A 21,576-nucleotide genomic window follows, 5' to 3' on the forward strand; every position below is an offset into this window, starting at 1 on the left:
TACGCAGCTTAAAATTCTAAACGGTGAGTGTAAATAGCAGCCGTTTAGTACTGAACAGCCGCTATGTTAAGTGAAGAGAGGGGCGGGGAAGCGAGAGAAGATAAATTTCCTCCAGCCACCCCGCAGTGAAGCAACAATGGGTCTAATGCTGTGCACAAAATGACTTCAACTGGCCAAAAGAAAACCCCAGGAAGATCAGATGGCATACTTTCAAGTCAAATATTTGCATGCACACGGGGACAGATCCGCAGCGTGTCACCAGCACGCGTGATCCACTCCCCATAGGGATGCATTGGACACCCGCAGGTAATTAAAATACCTGTGGATGTCATTTTCTCTTGAGGCACGGCTTGAGTGTGCGGGAAAATACCCGCAGCATGCTCCATTTTAGTGCGGGTCTCCCGCGGGGACGGCTCCTGCAGGCTTCTATTGAAGCCTATGAAAGCCGTCAGCATCCGCGGCACACCTGCAGCCAAATTCCTGCTTTCCGGAGTGCACAGCGCATGTATGCAAGGAAAGACTTAAGCTACAATAGCAATGTGAAACACATTCTGTTCCGGGGTTTCGTCTAAAACCTTGGAAGCAGGATTCAGACACAACCATAGGCTTTCAATAGTAAAATGAAAACCAATCAAGTCTCCTTTTGACTAGGCGTCTGTTCTAGCATTTGCGTCGCACAGAAGCCTGTAGTTGATTCAATTTCAACATTTGTGCTGGACGGAAGAGCATATTCAAACTAGGTTATTCTGTTCAGCACAAATGCCAGAAATGAACTGAGACCGACTGGAACACAGAGCAAGGCTTCCAGCTTTGGTCCACGTTTTAGTACCGGCAGCCTATGGTTGTTTCCAAAATTTAGTTTAAATACCATTTTTTAGTGATCCATACAGTACCTTCGGAAGGAGGCTATAAGGTGTTGTGAAATGAATCCTATGTTGCCCAACTTGCGCAGTACTTTCAGCAGTGCTCTTCTGACTTACAGAGTATACAAAACAATTTGCAGTGCCCAACTAGAATGCCTCTTTCACACGGGCGCTGTCTGCCTGCATAAGAGGTGCACACAGGACGCTCTTCTATAGTTACAATGGGTTCTTATAGAAGCGTTCAAATGAACAATTGTTAGACGTGCTAAATTAGTGCATCTACCAAAGATAGAACATGCGAGTTACACTCGCATGTCAGATCCGTGGTCCGTGCACAGATAGGGCCTGTCCGATCTTTGCTGCATGTTATCCATACACTCCTATGGGAGCTGGAAAACATGCTCCATGCACCTCAGATCGTGTGAACAAGCTATTTCTCACGGCAAGTTCACGCGATCATTTGATCAGTATAGTCGGGAACTTTGCCCGCGGCTATACTGCGCGAGCACAGAGCTCGGGTGAAAGATGCCCAAGAGCTACACAACTTGGTGCTCAAATAAAGTAAATATCAGCATTAGATGGATCTGTCTTCTCATGGAATAGAAAAAAAACAAAAACAGACTAATGGACTCATTGACAGGAATGCAGTATGCCGGAATTTCAGCATTCTTGCTACGGTACCTATCCGTCTGCAGACTTCGCAATTCTTGTCATGCATAAAAGCAAAATGGCAGGCCGTAATTCCCTTTTGTTCATGAATCTGCCCCATAGTTCATGACACAGAATGTTCTGTACATGGATTAGAAATCTACTTTATGGATTCACCTTTAGCTCCATAGTGCAACATGTGCGTTATTTAGCAGTCAAAAAGTATCACCTCAAATCCCCAGCACATGCGCCGTATGTTACATATATTATTGTAGAGGTGGCCAGTTGATGTTCACCTTGTGGATGTCCACCTCAAAACGGTTTATAGTTTTAGAATGGCAAAATAGTCTTATAAAGTAGCCATGTACCCTTAAACTAAAGCATCAATTCTTTCAGTGATGTCCGGAAACCACATTTTTTTTCCCCCTCCGTTTAAAGACCAGAGTAAACGTTCTACATAAATGCCCTATTTGAAGAAGCAGAGCTCAGACACTTCGTTAGTCAAAAGTTAAAGCAACTTAATTAAGATTGATGAGCACCAAGTATTAGGATAACAAAAATTGTCTCTCCTTTGAATATAAAAATTAGTGGATTTTAACGTTGTTATCCCACAATAGATTTGTATGCGTTTCACTGTGGAGATTTACTTTGGCACCATCACAGCATAATCCTTATTAAAAATGTTATGTCTACTACCTTATCTAGAACTTTTGAAAAGTCCAATTTCCCTCCTCCCTCCTAAAATAATACACAACTGATACTTGACACTGCGCTCAGTGCTACCCGCTCTATGTCCCTGTTCCAGTCTGTACTAATCTTATTTTCTAGACAATCTGTGTACAATCATTATGAGCCTGTGATGAAGGAAGAAAAAAAATATATATCGCCTTATTACACAATAGTAACACTGGGCACACTCTGGATCCATCATGATTTTTTTTTTTTTTTGTTTCCCCCACTGACACACAGGAGATCTGTCAGCTTTCTAGTGATCTTTTTCCAGAGTACACTATGTTATTCTGACAGTCGAAAAGGTAAATTAAAAACGCGACAGAGAAGTAGTAATGCAAATATGAACGGACCCTTAAATGGCTGAAACAAGAGACACGTCGATCAAGAGTAACCAGTTTTAATTCATGAAGAAAAAAAGTTGTTAAGCCTTCATCTCTATTGCTAACATCCGACAAGGCCATAATATAAATAAAACATTAGAAGTATTGAAAAGCTTACATATACATTGAATGACCACTTTATTAGAGACACAAAGCCTTTCACAATTGGAGCTTAAAATCACTTGCAACATAAAATCAAGTGACAAGTTATCAGTGGATCAGTTTTTAGAGCAAATTCACATTAGAACGAGAAAATCCAGCAATCTGCGCAACTTCCAACGAGGCTTGGTCATCAGTGCGAGGCTAGTCGTGGCCAGACAACTTTGTGAGGTTTTCTCTTGCAGAAATGGAGAGTATACAGAGAATGGTGTGATTACGGGAAAACATCCAGCGAAATGTGATCCTGTGGGTGTAAATAATTAGTTGTTGAAAAGGAGTCAGAGGGGGATGTCAACAATCGCTTTGATGAATAGGTGCTGCACTGTGAAGCAAACTGCAGCCAAATACAACGCTGGTGCTTCAAGTAACGTGTCCCAGAGCAATACTCGTCATTCCTCATCATGGATGAGCTGTAATAGACAACCAGTGCGAGTGCCATTGCAGTTTAAAAAAAAAAATAAATAAATAAAAAAAAAAAAAAAAAAGGCAAGTCGCCAGTGGGTAAAATAAAAAAAGAGCATGAGAGAGCACTGGAAAACCCCTTGCCTGGTCACATGAATCCATGCCGCTGGTAGGGTAAGAATTTGGCACAAGCAGCATGAATTGATGAACCTTTTCTATCAGGCTGGTAATGGTTGCGTAATGGTGTATAGAAGGTTTTCTTGTCTTAACCTAGGTGGGTGCTCTAATACCTGTGGATGGATGCCACAATCAATTGCTGCAGTTCTGAAGACCAAAAAGGGAGGTCCAAAACATTACTAGATGGTTGTCTCTAATAAAGTGCCCATTCAATCTAATCGCTCAGTTTTTTGTGACTCAAATTGCTGCTTTTGTATACAGCACATAATGAGCTCAAAAGAAAGCCATCTTAAACCCCCCCCCCCCCCCCCAAAAAAAAACCCCACGATATTATGCCCCAATTCGTCCCTAGGGGCGAAACTAAGCACTATATGTAGTTATAAGGCATATGTTATATACCACAACCCTATCTAGTGGCTCCTGAAAATTGAGGAGGCAAAATGTTTTAGAGCCAAGGACTTGATGTGTCTTGGTACTTTTATTTCAAGTTTGAACTGTCCTGTTAAGACGATATGAAGGGACAGAGTTGACTACAGTTTTTACAGTTTTGCTATTCCTAATGTAAATAACTTGTATTAGGCCTCATGTCCACGGAAAAAATCAGATCCGCTGCAGATTCTCCATGTAGAATCTGCAGCGGGTCCCTCCTGCCCCGCGGACATGAGCGCTGAAAATAGCAATTTAAAAGCATTTACCTGTCCGTAGCGGGCGGCGAAGCTTTGCTCTTCCTCACGGCCGGATCTTCATTTTCGGCCGGCGGATGAATTCCTGACGCCGCCGGCACGTCGTCGACGTGCCGCGCGCATGCGCCGGGCACATCCGCCGAGCCGAAGCAAGGGAGATGCGGCCGTGAGGAAGAGAAGAGCTTCGCGGTCCGCTGCGGTGAGTAAATGCTTTAAATTCCTATTTTAGGTCTCCCGCGGATCCGGACGGCTTCCATAGGCTTCAATAGAAGCCCGCGGGAGCCGACCCCGCGGGAGACCCGCACGAAAATGGAGCATGGTCCAGATTTTTTCATGCTCCATTTTTTTTTAAATGCCTTTTATTGACGATCCGCGGGTATTTATCTACCCGCGGGTGGTCAATGCATCCCTATGGGGTGCGGATCCGCTGCGGATTTTAAATCACATTTTGCCCGTGGACATGAGCCCTTATAGAAAATAAAATGGTTGGGAGGGGGGGTGTAAAGTCTTTTTTTTTTTTAATTTTCAAGATTACGCCATCTCACTCATTTCATTCAGACCGTTAGGGAATAGAGTGTTCAATATGTATATCCAAAAAGATTCACTCAAGTTTTTGTAATCTATTTGGAACACAAGAAGGAATCTGCTCACTGGGCGCCACACGCAACAGACTGTTCATAAATATGCAGAATGGTAGAGTGGCGTGACACACTATGAAGTGAAAACTTCACTATATTTGACTTCGGTTTAGTCATTCTAGTACATAATACCCCCTGTGCTGTCCAATATATTTCCTCTCCTTCCCCCTCCAAATAAATGGTTAATTATCTGATTATTTTTATGTGGCTGTGTATAGCTTCAGTATGTTGGGCTACTTTCCTAGAATCGTAGAATTGGAAGGAACCTCCAGGACTATCTGGTCCATGGAGAGTTCATCTTAGGCAGATGTCTGTACAGCCTCTGTCTGAAGACTTCCATTGCAGAACTCACCACCTCCTGTGGTAACCTGTTCCACTCAATGATCATCCTTACTGTCAAAGTTTTTTTTTGTTTGTTTTTTCTAATATCTAATTTGAGTCTCCTCCCTTTCAGTTTTATCCCATTGCTTCTAGTCTTTCCTTGTACAAATGAAAATGGGGCTGATCCCTCTGCACGGTGACAGCCCTTCAGATATTTGTAGACAGCTATTAGGTCTCCTCTCCACCTTCTTTTTTGAAAGCTAAACAGTCACAGATCCTTTAGCCGTTCCTCATAGGACATGATTTGCAGACTGCTCACGATTTTGGTAACTCTTCTCTGAGCTTGTTTGTCAACGTCATTTTTAAAATTGGGATGCCCAGAACAAAGTATTCCAGATGAGGTCTGACTGAGAAAGGAGTAAACGGGGTTAATTACCTCACGTGATCTAGACTCTGACTCTTAATACATCCCACAATTGTGCTTGCCTTTTTTGATACTACATCACACTGCTGACTCGTGTTCAGTCTGTGATATATTAGTACAACCAGTTCTTTTTCACAAATGCTGCTGAGCTCAATTTCTTCTGTATGTGTTTTTTTTCCATTTTTCTTAACCAGAGGTAGGACTTTGCAATCTCCTTGTTAAATACCATTGTTCGTTGCCACCCATTGTTCAAGCTTGCCTAGACCTTTGTGAATCCTCTCCCTTATTTAGCCATTCCTCCTAGCTTTGGGTCATCAACAAATTTGATCCGTTTCCCCTCAAGTTTCCCATCTAGATCATTAATAAAAATGTTAAGGCTGCGGTTAAAAGTTTGTTATTTACGGAAAAAATATACAAGGAAAATGTTGTTATTATATCTAAGCAAACTATAGCACAATATGTACTCTATGCAATATTGAGTCTATACTTTTACATAATTTTACTATGTACTGTGCAATTTTTCCTTAATAAAGAAAATAAATTAAAAAAAAAAAAAAATGTTAAGGCTGGGTTCACACTGGGTGGTTTCCGGGCGGAGATCCCGCGGTTTGGCCGCAGCGAAAAACCGCAAGATTTTTCTCGGAAATCCGCAACACTCCCATAGAGGAAAGTGCGGTCGCAGCAGAAGAAAAAAAAAAATGAACATGCTGCGGCCGGCTTTACCGCGGCGGATTTCTGAGAAATCTTGTCCACATGGCTGGCTAATCCCGAGATTAGGGGCCACAAGCAGATTTGGCGGGGCGAAGTTCTGGATGGAATTTCCACGGCAAATTCGCCCAGTGTGAACCCAGCCTAAGAACATTGGGCGCAGGACTGAGCCTTGTAATACCTCACTTGAGACATTCTACAACTTAGATGTATAGCAATTTATGACTTTCTCTTTGTGTACGATCACTCAGGCAGTTGTAAATCCAGCAAACAGTTGCTTTGTCACTCCCATAGTTGGGCATTTGTTTCGATAAGGATGATAGATGATTTAGTGCAATGCTTCACTAAAGTCAAACTTTAGCTTATTTCATTTATCTATGAATAATTTCAGTATAAATGGGTATCCTCCGTTTATTTTTAACTGTATGAAAAATATGTAACTTGCAGACAAACAGCAAAACTAAAATGTAACGTTCCATAGTGTAAGCATATTATTAAATATATATGTGTGCAGATAGGTGTGCATATATATTTTTTTATTTTTTAATGTTTTGTTCTGACATTTTTTAGCTTTTATGCATGCTATTTTGATTATTTTCAGATCCACACATAAATTTTATACATCACTATTAGTTGATCATCTAAATGTGCCTTATAGTTTAAAAAACAAAACGCTGAATCAGTCAAATTTGAACATTAATCTCCAAGTGTAAACACAGCCAATGCTCAAACGATGATTCAATCACTTAATACATGCATAAAAATCATCAGTGGTTGGTTCAGTAATCATCCTGTTCAGGTTAAAAAGAAATTTTATTAAACTTTTTCCAACATACAATTTGACATAACCACACTAAAGAAAATTGGGAAAAATAGGGTTAAGAAAGGGTAGGGTAGTCGTGAGCATTATTCAAAATAGTGAATTCAACCATAGTCAGCGGGTATGACAGAGCCGAGCGTTGTCCGGATCGAGCACCACGTTCTGCCGGTAACACAGTCTCTGAGGGGTTAGCGCGACCCTCGATGCTCACCAATCTGCAAACAAACTCGGCCGGCAAGACCTCTACTGGAATGAGCCAGAAAATCTTTCAGGGCTGGAAAGGGTCAGACCAACCTGGTCGTCTATTTGCGCTATTGTAGCCAAGGCCCGTTAGCAACCGCCTTCTTAATCTCCCAGTAGGAACTTCGCAGGATATCGGCACAATGGAGAACTGTATTTTCTATTGAACGTATGTTAAAAGTGGTACCAATAAAAACTACAACTCTCAGCGCAAAAAAAAATAAGACCACCTATAAAAGCAATCCCCCATATGCTGCATAAAAGATGAGCCATGAAGCTCATTGTGCAGTTTAAACAGCCGCCGTTCAGTAGCAAACGGCCGCTGTCTTATCTCAAATGGATAGGGGTGGCCTGAACTGCCCCGCCCCCTGCTGGCCGCTCCATGACCCAGCCAGCTCATCGTTTGCCCGACACTCGTCCTGTGTAAATAAGACTTAGGCCTTCAAAAAAAAAATTTAAAAAAAACATGTTTCATTTTATTCATCTACTAAAATCCATACACATGTAGATCAGGTGAGATAATTCAGGATATCCCAACACAATGGAATGTTCAGGTTTGAAGCTCCAGTTTATCCGTAGCATGAAAAAAAGAGGGGGAAAAAAAAGCAACGCCATCGTTTCGTGCAAGAAAACTGAAGCTAAGGCCACTCTGCAGGAGATAGTAGAAAAATGCTGTGTTTTTCCTAGGGCAGAGCTGCTTTGTACAGCGTTCAGTGTTAGCATTAGCCTACATTTGTTACTATGCTTTTAGCGCAATAACAACGCAGGCAAAGGAAGTAGTCGACATCACCACTTACATTTTGCCTCCCGGTGGCATAGAAGGCTACGTTCAAAGACGCGGTTAAACTCTGTACACGTTTACCGCGTTTTTGACAGCATTAAAAACACTCCCCGTTGATCTTAATTGGCAATGCATCGCATTTAAAACGCTTAAACAGCTGAAAATAGAACAGACAACGCTCAAAATTTAATAAGTGCAAAAACTAGGAAATAATATATACTTGGTGCTAATGAGATTCAGTTGATTTCATCCACCATTTAATCTTATTACTACTGTTACTGTCATCAATTAAGATCTTAATTTTTTTTATAAAACTGATTTCTTAACAAATTTCTCTGTTACCGATGTCCATTTGGATAGGATGTATTTTTGAGTTTGTTTTCTTTTTAATTCTATTTAATATTGTTGTTTATACCCATTCTTTCCACATTCACTCCTTTCCCCTTGTTTTTACATAAAATTTGTTGTTCACCAGTTGAACTGACTTAGGCAGGCTGCACACGGCCGTGACGGGCTCCGCCGCGGGATTCCGCGTCGGAGCCCGTCACGGCGCCCCCCAGAGACCCCATACTTACCTGCGGATCGGTGTCTTTCGTCCCGCATGACACTTGCGTAATGTGATGCGCCGGCCGCATCATATGCCACACCCACAGTGTCACATGACGCGCCGGCCGCATCATATGACGCGGCTGGCGGTGGGCGGGGAAGCGGTTTCACGCTATCTTCCGTGTGACGGACGGGCTTCCATTGACTGCAATGGAAGCCATCCGCGCGTACACACGGGGCAAATAGAGCATGCCGTGGGTGAGGACGGGCGATTTCACGATGTGGAATTCCACGGTGGAATTCCACACCGTGAGCATTGAGCTATTAGGTTCAATAGAACCTAATAGCTGCGGGCAACGTGGTGGAAATCCGTAAGTGGGAAGGAGCCCTAAGGAGGCTCCTTCCCTCGAAACACATTTTATTGCTAGTATTGCATTTTATAATAAGAGTTATTTATCTTCAATGACTTGACAGTGTCCACCATGCACCAGGTTCCTTTTCATAGCAGTTTTATAGACGCTCTGTCACCATCTTTTTGCACCCTTTTTTGAGGGCAGCACAAAGCAGCGACAGTCACTGGGTGAGTATGGCTAGGCTGCAGCTCAAGGATGTGCAGAACAAGTTGTGTGTCTGGCTGCTACTAATAAAATACAAGTTTCTCCAGAACTACTACACGGATCTACACAACAGATCCATCAGTGTAATCAATACAACAACTATTACCTTATGATGCTGTCAGTGAAGGCTACAAGAAGTTGCAGACAGTCTTTTTAAATGTGTACATAATGTGGCATAAATGACATGTTAACATTTTTTGGGTCATGCAGAAAAAAATATAACACATTTTACTAGATCAAATTTTTAAGGATGTAATGATCCCCAATGTTTATTTTATGTGAAAAATAGGAAACTTACAAAAAAATAAAAAATATTTTAAGTTAATGCTTAACAACTGCCTTATGTTTACTTTTTTCTATTCCCATAGATGAACGTCTGATCTTATATATAACTAGCAATAGATCTTTTGTGTAATAGACTGCAAAATTTTTAGTATTGCACTACATTGTGTTCCAGCAGACATTGTATTAAGTTGTGCTCGTGGCACTGCTTAATAGCATGCCAATAGTAATACAATATATTGTAATACTGGTGACAGAAATACATGGCAGCCCTGGGTGCCTTCACAACGCTCCAGGCCAACATGACACCCAAACACTCTGCAATCTCATAGCAGGGGTGGGGAGTGGGGCATTTGTGAAGTAGAGGGAGCTTCCTCTCCCTGTCAGGCTGTTTAAATAGCACTGTCAGAATAGCAGCGGCATCTAAATGCCTAACAGCAGCAATCAGTTATGCGCTGTGACCGGGTGTTGGCAGTCCGACTCCCAGATTTGCTCCATACACCTCTTGTCGCTGGAGAGTGTACAAGTACACACTTTTGCGTGAAAGGGTTTAAAAATAATGTTCTGATACAGCTGAGGTGTGTATTTTGAAGGAATAATGGATTTCCCCTAGGGCAATTAAAAATATTAAAAGCCACCAAGATTTTAAAGGGGTTGTCCCGCGCCGAAACGGGTTTTTTTTTTTTTTGTTTTTTTTTAACCCCCCCCCCGTTCGGCGCGAGACAACCCCGATGCAGGGGTTAAAAAAAACAAACCGCACAGCGCTTACCTGAATCCCGGCGGTCCGGTGTCTTCATACTCACCTGCTGAAGATGGCCGCCGGGGTCTGCTCCCTTCGTGGACCGCAGCTCTTCTGTGCGGTCCATTGCCGATTCCAGCCTCCTGATTGGCTGGAATCGGCACGTGACGGGGCGGAGTTACACGGAGTCGGCATTCTGCACGAGCGGCCCCATTGAAGACAGCAGAAGACCCGGACTGCGCAAGCGCGGCTAATTTGGCCATCGGAGGCCGAAAATTAGTCGGCACCATGGAGACGAGGACGCCAGCAACGGAGCAGGTAAGTATAAAACTTTTGATAACTTCTGTATGGCTCATAATTAATGCACAATGTACATTACAAAGTGCATTAATATGGCCATACAGAAGTGTATAGACCCACTTGCTGCCGCGGGACAACCCCTTTAAGGGGGGTTTCCAGGGAGAAAACTGTTAATGATCTATCCTCAGGATTGGTCATCACTAGTTGATCAGCTGGAGTCTTTCGCTCGGGACCCCGAGTGATCAGCTGAGCGGGCACATGCTGTCAGCACCGCAAATACACAGATTGTCGCGAAAGTCTACGCACCGACTTCTGTGTAGGGGACGGCTCTCATTGAAATCAATGCAAGCTTGCTTTTAAATACTGTAGTTACAAAACTCTACTTTTATTATTCTTATAAGTTACAGAATAGAGTGCTTTATACCAAATATAGTATACAGTTATAACTTTCCACATATAAGCTTAACTTCATCTGTTTATCAATGGAACGTTCTAATAGGCTAATTATATGAAGCAAATGTGCAACTCGACAAATGTACCTGTTCAAGAACATCCAGTTTCAATTCCAGTTTGCTAAGGACAACATCTCCGCCCCAGAGAGACAGCTGCAAATCCGAAGGCTTCAGATTCTTGATATATCGATTCACATAGCTCATTAAAATGGGAGTCACGTAGGACTCCAACATTGTTATACCCTTCCAGGAGCCGAAGTCTCCTTACCTGTATATAGGGGGGAAAAAATAAGAGAATATAGAGACTGCAGTGATGTATAACATGATAGACGGATATGTCTTTATCAAAGGAGGTTTCAGAGATTGAAAAAAAAACAAAAAAAAAAAACACACAGACGCAACACTTCTAGGGACCTCCCAAGCCCAGCGCTATCACTCTTCTTTCTGTTGGTCCAATCCTACTAGTGACTGCAAAGTTATAAGTGAAGTCCACTGGAGAAAAAAAAAAAAATTAAACTTAACTGCACTATAGGTGTTTGGGTTTAGCGTTTATAGTAAAATTGACTTCTCAACTTTAGGGCTTATTTATCCGAGCATATATCAGCTGTCGTTTAGATGGAAGTGTAAATAAGCACTTACTCAGGGTTATTATGATAATGGTGACAACAAATTTATTTGGTCTGCCCCGCCTAGTTCACAACTTATAAGGACATCTACTTCCACTGGCACTACTACTTTATATATTTAAAAAAAATTAAATAAAAAACACAGCCTTTAAAAAAAATGGGTGTTTAATGTTCTGACACAGACACCTTATTTCTCCATCGATGAACCTGCATGAGGGCTTGTTTTTGTAGGGCAAGATTTAGTTTTTAATAGGTGTAATTACGGGGTACAACTACGGTACTATTTAATTACTTTTTTTTAACCTTTTTTTCCAGAAGTGCAATGATAAAGAAAAAATAATTCTGCATTTCACAAATTTGTATTTTTTTTCTTTTTAATGGAAATAGTTTACTTTTTAGGATAAATTTTATATTTTAATAGTTCGGACTTTTGTGGACATGGCGATACCAATTATGTTTAGTTATTCTATTGTTTACATTTTTTGTTGAGTGAGAAAAAAAATAAATAAATAAAAGTTCAGCAATACCAAAATCACTATATCCCTGGTTGTCCCCCCTGAGGATGCCGCAAGGCAAAACATGTCGGGGTGGCAATAGATTAGATTTAATTGGGTTTTGGTGTGCAGATTTATTAATCTCTACATAGGCTTTTGTAAGTTGGCCATCCAGGCCTGTGTTTTAGTGTGTTTATGCACAATTACACACGATACTAAATGATGACTGCTGGTTACATTTCATAGCAGCATCCAACGCTGAGAAGAGCTTTCAGGCGCCTCTATATAGGACGGCATCTCGAGGATTTTTGCAGAGCGAGCGTTTTCCGGGGTGCAACGTATTTTTTCGCTAAAAACATCGCTTCTGGTTGTGTGAATGGGTGAGAAAACGCTGGCAGTGATTGCAAAAAAACGGGCCATTCATGCAATTTTGTGGCACAGCCAAGAGAATGCTAGGACGCCTATGCTCGTGTGCAAGAGCCCTATGGGTGGTTTTGCACGGGCGATTAAAACGTGCAGTTTTCAAGCAATGATTTTCAATGGTTTCCTTCACATTTGCAATGTTTTCACTCATGTAATGTTGCGCGCAATTTTTATTTTATCTCCCATGTTTCACTATAGAGCCTCCTTTGTATTGCATCACAAACTTACGATTTTTGTGCGATGTGCTTTTAACGTTAGAAAGTCCTAATGATTTTCGCGCTAAAAGACTGCAGCAAAACTGCGGCGGTGTTCTTGAGAGAAAGAGCAGCGCCAACGCTAACAAATCACACACGATCGGGGGGGGGGGGGGCATAACGTTTGTGCGATTTTCTCACTGCAAAATCGTGATCCGCCGGGTGAAACTACCTTAGGAGTATGTTTACAAGTAGCAAAAAAAAAAAACAGCTGAATTTCAGCATTTTTTCTGCATCCAAAAGAAGAGTCAAAATCCGCACCATTTGCATCTCGAGATCAGCTGCAAATCTGTAGCTGATCTTTATCTACCCTTTGTGCAGATTTAGACTCTTATGGATGCAGAATATTCCGCGGCGAAGCCCGTCACGTCGCCCCCCAGAGACCCCATACTTACCAGCGGATCCGGCGTCGTGGGTCCCGCATGACGCTTCGGCGTGACGCACCGCAGCGTCATGTGACACGCCGGCCACGTCACAAGACACGGCCGACCGTGTCATATGACGCAGCGGCGGTAGGCGGAGAGGCGATTTCACGCTATTTTCTGCTGTGCTACAGCGGAAGATAGCGTCAACGGAATGGCTTCCATTGACTGCAAATAGAGCATGCCGCGGGTGAGGACGGGAGATTTCACGGTGCGGAATTCCGCACCGTAGACATTGTGCTATTAGGTTCAATAGAACCTAATAGCTGCGGGGAACGTGGCGGATTTTCGCCGCGTATTACGCGACGGAAATCCGTCCGTAGAAAGGAGGCCTAAGAGTTAAACCTATAAATAGAAAAGACTGAAAAAATAAATAACTCAAAATATTGTAGTCAACTAACTATTCTGTACAATACAATAACTACACATTGGCTTTCCCCACTGAACTCAATTGAAAAAGAAATCAATTCAGAAGCGACATGATCCATTCTTTAATTGCGCCTCCAGTGTTAAAAGGCGGCCGCAGGTTGCATTGCATTACATCAGCCTCATCCAATGGCCCTTTTACACGGGACCGTTGTCTCAATGACTGCAGGAGCGCTGACATCACACCTAAGGACGTAGGCGCTCGTGCGGAGCGTTTAGACTGACAGACTTAACCTCTGGATCGCGGACTTCCCACTCACCTTCTATGTGAAGCGCTGAGCGTTTACACGCAGCCAAAAGCCAGCGATCCATCAACGGATTTTATGCTGACTGAGGCTCCTCTCACACATATGCCTTACGGCTCATTCACACAACCACGATTACAGGACATATTACGGCCACGTGACACACGGTAAATGGAGATAATGAAGTAAATAAACCTTCATTGATCCGTTTACATTAGTGTGTAGATATGTGTGAGAAATAGATCGCAGCATGCTCTATTGCTCCGTATACCACACAGCGTGAGCCCTATACATTTGTATAGGCAGTGCAAGCAGCCGCTGACCATACACAATACATTGCTTATTAGCAGCGATTCATAAGCAACTCCACTATGAAACAGCGGGGAAGGGGGGGGGGGTGGGGGGGAACACTGCGCATGTACATATGATACATAAGCATGCGCCGCACACTTGCTGCTATACGCGGTCTCTGCTGGCAGAGCTGGAACTTACAAACACTGGTAGAACGCTGCGGGAAGGAGACCCACACGGTTTTACCAATAGGCTTGTGTTGATGTAGCTTTAGCAAGTCATTGTCGGCTTGTAACCAAAATACCGCCAACATGTGGCTGGATGACCACATGACATGCTAAGGCATTTATATATGTGGGCTAATGGAGGGGGACTTGACACCTAAGGCCACCTGCAGACGGGCGGAATTTCCGCCGCTGAAAGCCTGCATGGGATTGTGTTAGCAAACGCAATCCTATGCAGACGGACGCGGTTTGGCCGCTGCGGCAAACAAACCGCAGCATATTCTATTTCACTCACCCGCCGCCGGCTCCGGTCTGCGCATGCGCCGCCTGCCCAGCAGCCGGCACATAAAAGATCCGGAGCTGCGGGGAGCGGGTGAGTACGCGCTGCTCTCTGCAGGCGCTCGGGTCCCGCGGCGAGAATTCTCGCTGCCGGATCTGACCCGGCCATCTGCAGGCGGCCTAGTTGTTTATACTGTAGAAGACGCTGCAGCCTGCTCTCACCAGCCGGGGGTTGGGCAAAGACCATGCTGTGCCGCCCCCCCACCAGCGGAAAGGGGCTGCTGCTATACTCAGCACCCACATTGCTGCGCTGTACAGGGATATACAGTGTGGTGTGGGGGCTAGCAAGCACATGGGGGTCCATGCTTAGCGGCTCCTGCTCTTAGGGCCATCAGAACAGGACCACTTCGGATTCCGCAAGTGGGATCTCACAGCGAAATCCGACCCTGTGCCCAATTGGCGACCCTACGCCCGTCCGGATTTTTCTTAGGGCTCCTGCTTGCCGGTGGATATTTGCTGTGAAATCCACGATCGGCGTCCGCACCGCGAATCCGCAGCAAATACCGCCCACTACTTACTATGGAGACGCGCTGCTTCCTCCACACCAGCGGAAGTCAATTGCAATTTCTGCTCGCGGAGGGAAAAATAAAATAATCGCAGCATGCGCCATTTTTGTGCGGATTCTGCACGGACGGATACCAATGAAGTCAACGGAAGCCGTCCGATCCATGGCCTGTCCACAACGAACATTGCGGACAGGTCGCAGATTCTGCCTCGTCACCTAACGACAGCGCGGGAAAACATTTCTGTACTGCGCACGAGCAACGGCGAGCGGTCGGGCCCGTCCGCAGGGCAGATTCTCCGGCGACAGAGCAGGTCCACACGGAGGCCTGCTGCAGATTCCACCATGTGCAGCGGGCTACATGTGTGCCTTATCTCTCACAGCCACCATGCTGGCACGGGCTACTAGAATTAGCTCTATAGGGGCTTCTAGTACTAATGGCTTCTCCCCCAGTAATTACACATAACGGCCCTCTGCTCTCATATATAAGATTGGCTTCTTAGCCGTTGAGCAGCAAGCAGGTTTTCTCTGACAGGACGCGCTGAGCTCTGTGGTGCGACAACAGCCGGCGGGAAGCAGCCGGTAACCCTAGCAACCATGGCAGCGCCTCCACGGACCAAGCCCCGGTTTCAACTACAGTGGGAGCTACAGGCACAGCGGCAACGTGTGAGGGAATAACTTACACAGGAGCCCGGCAGCCGCCACCTCGTCCCGGCACTTCCAGTGCAGCGTGAGGTAAAAGCCACACTTCCGGGTATGCGGCGTGAGGCGGATGTGACGTCATATAAACATACAGCCGCGCTGCCGGAACTTGGATTCGCGTCATGTGACGTGTCGGGCTGTCAGTCACCTGGAGGGGGCGTGGGCGTGGGCGTGGCTGTAGAGTACATGGGGTTCCATCGGCTGTGTTCGCACCGGCGGTGTTGTGGATTCTGCTGTTTCTGGAGACGGTTATACTTGGCCATAATGAAAGCTGCTCTATTCCTATCTGCGTTGTGCTGCTTTGTTAACCCCTTAAGGACGAGACCCTTTTTGTTTTGTTTTTTCTCCCCCTTTTTAAAAAATCATAACTTTTATTTATCTGTCACTTTCTGAGGACTTGTTTTTGTGGAATCGGTTGTATTTTTTAATGGTACTATATAATGTACCGTATACTGTACTGAAAAACGTTAAAAAAAAATTCTAAGTGGAGTGAAATAGAAAAAAACTGAAATTCCGCCATCTTTCAGTATGTCTCGTTTGCACAAACTGCAGCAAAAATGACCTGATAACTTTATTCTATGGGTCGGTACGATTATTTATTTATTTTTTTAGTTATTTTCTGTCACTATCTTCTGATCACAATAACATCCTGTAGTTTTTGTTGGTACAATTTTTTAATATGACTTTTTGATTGGTTTTCATTTCATTTTTTATTAGAGAAGGGGTGACCAAAAAAGCACAATTCTGGCGTTCTTTTTTTTTTCTGTCGACGTTCACCGTGTGGGGTAAACAATGCGGTACTTTTATAGATTGGACTTTTATGGATGCAGCGATACCAAATATGTATTTTTGTTTTATTATTATCTAGATTATTTTATTATAAATATGGCAAAAGTTTTAGTTTTTTTTTTAAACGTAACTTTTTTTTAATAATTAGTAAAACTTTTTGAAACTTACTTTCAGGCTGGATTCACACGAACATATATCAGCTCGGTTTTCACGCCGGGCCGATATACATCGTCCTCATCTGCGGGGGGGGGGGGGAAGAGCCAGGAGCAGGAACTGAGCTCCCGACCCCTCTCTGCCTCCTCTCCACCCCTCTGCACTATTTGCAATGGGGAGAGCCGGGACGGGGGTGGGGCTAATTCTTAGAACTTAGTCCCGCCCTGCCTCCTTTCATTGCAAATAGTGCAGAGGGGTGGAGAGGGGGTGGGAGCTCAGTTCCTGCTCCTGGCTCTTCCATCCTCACCCCCCCCCTGCAGATGAGGACGACGTATATCGGCTCGGCGTGAAAACCGAGCCTATATTTCGTGTGAATGCACCCTTACGTTTTAATTTAGTCCCCACAGGGGACAGGAACTTGCGATGCTTTGATCACTCCTGCGGTATGATGTAATGCCATAGTATTACAATTTACTGTGATCTTACAGGCATTCTATCAAGCTACGTCACAGGCATAGCTTGATAGGCAAACATACAGAGAAGATCACAATTCTCTGCCACAGCCACAGGCAGTCCCCTCATCACTGAACACTGTGACAGCAGCTGTCACCGCCGCAGCAGGGAATAGTGATCCACTCCCATTGCTTTCAAATGGGCCACACTGTATGTGCGAATTTTAGGTGCGTTTGCAAATCGATGTCCTATTTTTTACAGGTGGGAATTTTCGCACGTGAAAAACACATATGTGACCGCTTTCATTGAAAAGCATTGGTTCTAATAGATGTGAATCGCAAATACCTAACATGCGTTTAAAAAACCGCTCATCTGACTGAGGCCCTAGGGAAGGAAGATGAACAGAAAATATCTATTTTGGCATTTTCATTTTTTTCTTTTTTTTTCTCTACAGAATTTACCGTGCTGGATAAATAATGTAATATTTTGTAGTACGGGTTGTTATGGATGCGGTGTTACCAACTGTGTGTCCTTTTTTTGTTCTTTTTATCTTTTCAATATTTAAAACTTTGTGTAAGGAGAATACAATACAGGGTTGGGGCTAAAAAAACAAACATGATCTTGTCATGTTTTGCAGCTGTGAAAATGACGGCCACGAAACGTAACAAAACCATTGATTCGAATGATTTCATTTTGACTAGCGGGATTCTCTTGTGCGATATTACTATGTGCAAGAAAAGATGGGGCAGGGCCTACCTTCCCCTTGTTTGTTTTTTACCCCAGAAAATTAAAATGGTAAAAAAAAAACTTTTGATTCGTTCATTCGCTCCGTAGCGTAACGCATACACTCATCTGTTTAATCCCTTAAACAGTGTAGAGGAGTAATTAGATGAGCAAGTCTACACTGAATTTGTGATGTGAACATAGCTTTGTTTATAGAATGGTGTGCACAGTTTTAGTTTTATTTTTGTAAACTTTTTAGTAGAAAAATATAGTATATAGGGGAAAAAAATCTCAAAAAGGCATTCATCGGAGCATCAAGGGGTTAATCAATTATTTTACTATAATGCAGGGATTTATTTTAAATGTGTCATTTGTACTAAGGGTTTCACAGTTGCAGGAAGAGCACCTAGATGAAGAATAGACTTGTCACAGTAAGGCCTTAGTCAGACGGGCGTTTTTAGCCGCGATTTGCGCATGCGTCCGGCAATTTTATAAAACCATTGCTTTGCAATGGTATCGGACACATGAGCGCTTTTTATGCGCTCGTCCGATAAATTATAGAACAAATAACCGCAGATCGCACCTATCTGCGATCTGCGATTCCTGTTCTCTTCTGCATATGTGCTCAATGGGGCTGGCGGCAGCAGCGCCGACCCCATTGAGAACATATAGAAGACAAATCATTCTTCTCTGCCACAGCTGTAACAGCTGTGGAAGAGAAGAACGATGTTTGCCCATTGAATTCAATGGAGCGGCAATACAGCCGCTCCATTGAAAGCAATGGGCTGCCGGCGTGCGCGGGGTGAATTGTCGGGAAGGGGTTAAATATATAAGCCCTTCCCTGCAATTCATCCTAAAATGTGTTAAAATAAAAAAAAAATGTATACTCACCTTTCCGCTGCAGCCGGAGTCCAGCCGCGGACGCTGTCAGTTCTCCTGAACTGCTTCTCGGCACTATTCAGCCGGCGGGGCTTTAAAATCCCCACCTGCTGAATGATCTGCCTCTGATTGGTCACAGCCCTGACCAATCAGAGGCCGGTTTCACTCACACACCCATTCATGAATTCATGAATGGGTGAGTGACTGCTGCCTCTCAGCGCTGAGCCAATCAGGGGCAGGTCTGACTCACATCCATTCATGAATTCATGAATGGGTGTGAGTGAGGCATGCCTCTGATTGGCTCAGCGCTGAGCCAATCAGGGGGCAGGTCTGACTCACACCCCCTTCACACCCACTGCAGGACGGCCGCCCGGAGCTCCGGCTGCCGGGAGAAGGTGAGTATACAATTTTTTTTTTATTTTAACACATTTTAGGATGAATTGCAGGGAAGGGCTTATATATTTAAGCCCTTACCGACAATTCATCCCGGGGTCGCCCGCAGCGCATTGCTTTAAATGGAGGCGGCTCTATTGCCGTCTCCATTGAATGCAATGCGCTGGACAGCTCCGGCCCGTTTCTAATGAAACGCGTCTAGGAGCAGATTTTCGGGCGATTTGCGGGCGACTTGCGCGCACCGGTCACGCGATTTGCGGATGCGCATCCGTCATGCGATCCGCAAATCGCGCGAAAAAACGCCCGTCTGACTAAGGCCTCAGGCTGTAAGTAATAACAGAACCCTTACTGAAATGTCATTTGTACTAATATATATTTGTAGCCATTTATTATGGATACAATTTAGTTTTATTCTTGTCTGAAACAGTAAGTTAAATATTTTGGACATAGACTTTGTATTTCCCTTCCTATAGAAACAATTTCCTTGAAGGGTCGCTAATACTGGAGTCCCGGGGGTGCACACAGTCCTGATTGTCTACTGATTTTTCTTGGTTTGCTTAACCCCTTTTCAGCAATGGTCAAGTACCAGTTGATTGGCAGGAAGTTTGCATTAACCTTATTGGTTACAATAGGTCAGTAATATTGCTTTTTGTTATTTCGACGTTATTTAATATGGCAACACAGCACCTTGGGAAGTGTGCAACTTGTTAATAGTAGAGAATTTGACAGCCATTCTTGGCTAGTTGTCATAATAATCTATCTGGGCCATTCAGTCAATGTGCAAAACACACAATATTAACTCCCTTCAATTGTGTAACAGTTTAACCAAATGTGAATAAACTGAAGTGTTCTCACAACCAATACATCACACAGCAGTTGAGCAAAACTCTCAAACGCTGCTATTTCATTTATAGGGTTTTCCGGACATTTACTATAGATGAACTGTCCTTAGGATGGGTCATCAATGGTTGATTGTGGGGGTCCACCACATGAGATCTTTGCCGATCTGCTAATCATCTGGCCGCTGTCAGTGCAGCCGAGCCAGACGTCTCCATCAGTGGTCAAAATCAGAAGTGTAATAGGCTGCTTCACTCCCATTGAAACCAATTGGAGCTACGTCTTCTATCACACTTCCAAATGATAGTGATGGTCACAGCTCACCTCCTCCCCTCCCTGCATGCAACCTCTACAGACATCACAGAGAATACCCAAAATACTTTTTTGTGGTCTTTTTCCTCTTCAGTAAAGAGTAGTGTTCTGCTAGGCTAGATGATGTTATACTGAGAGGTAATCTTTTTGATCATAAGAGGAAATGTTAGCCTATTATGAGGCTCAATGGTCAGATTGAAAACTTCAAGATTTTAGGATTTTTTAAAAATAGAGATAATGACATGAAAACGTGAAAGAAAACACCAAAAAGTCTTTAAAAATATGTTAAACACAAAAACTTCAGTTAACCAGTGGGTTATTTTCTGATAACGCATTCTCCTAAAGGCCCATTTACCAGGGACTACTATCGTTAAGTTGTTCAAAACCCTGCGTCGTCCCATTTAAATGCATGCAGAGACTGAACTGTTCAGTTGTTCAGTTTCTGCATGCAGAAACCTAAATGCCTAGCCGTTCAGTGTAAACAGCAGTTATTCAATTCTGAACGACTGCCTGTTTACAGTGAATAGAGGCAGGTGGGGGGAGAACGCTCCTCAGCCACCCCATCTCCATGCTAACTGTGCTCTGAGTGTAACATTACTGGAGCGAGCTTCACTGGGACGAGTATCGGGCATCGTTTGCCCAACAGTTAATCCCGTGTAAATAGGGGTTTACGCAGGAGCAAACATCACTTACTGAATGGACGTGGAGCGGGTCAGGATTGTTCCAGCTACCTACTTCCCTTCACAATAAACAGGCAGTAGTCTATAATTAAATGACTGCCTGTTAACACATTTTTTTATGCATACAATATCCGAATGATGACCAAATTATTCCTCGTTCAGTGTAAAAGGACCCTAACACTAGACTTCACAACCCATCATTTCCAAACAATTTTCCTTAAATCCTTTAGTTTACTCTGGTCACCTATTATTTTTGGTCCCATTATACAATTATGTTTGATTCAAAATGCATAATATTTTAAATTTGGGAGTATTCCCACAGTACTCTGTGGGATTCCGTCTGGTGGTTAAATCCCAGGTGCAGAAAACAGTATTGCGACGGAACCCCTGAACGCAAACGAATGGAATCATTCAATGTCATTAGTGAAACGGACACCACTTTGGTGTCTGTTTAATAAGGTTTCTGTTCATTTCCATTATACAAATATTTGGAATAT

At 43.6% G+C, this 21,576-nt stretch overlaps 1 protein-coding gene across 1 annotated transcript in view; it reads right to left on the reverse strand.

The window, feature by feature from the left end:
• VPS13B (vacuolar protein sorting 13 homolog B) overlaps nt 1–15,927 on the reverse strand; it is a 968,736-nt gene extending 952,809 nt beyond the window's left edge. The window contains exons 1-2 of the mRNA XM_066578394.1: nt 15,842–15,927; nt 11,000–11,180 (exon numbers count right to left, since the gene is read on the reverse strand). Coding sequence (XP_066434491.1) covers nt 11,000–11,146 — 147 coding nt within the window. The 5' untranslated portion in view covers nt 11,147–11,180; nt 15,842–15,927. The remainder of the gene's footprint in view (nt 1–10,999; nt 11,181–15,841) is intronic.
• Nucleotides 15,928–21,576: the final 5,649 nt, after the last annotated feature.

The sequence above is a fragment of the Eleutherodactylus coqui genome, chromosome 9 (assembly GCF_035609145.1).
Source record: "Eleutherodactylus coqui strain aEleCoq1 chromosome 9, aEleCoq1.hap1, whole genome shotgun sequence".
Taxonomy (NCBI): domain Eukaryota; kingdom Metazoa; phylum Chordata; class Amphibia; order Anura; family Eleutherodactylidae; genus Eleutherodactylus; species Eleutherodactylus coqui.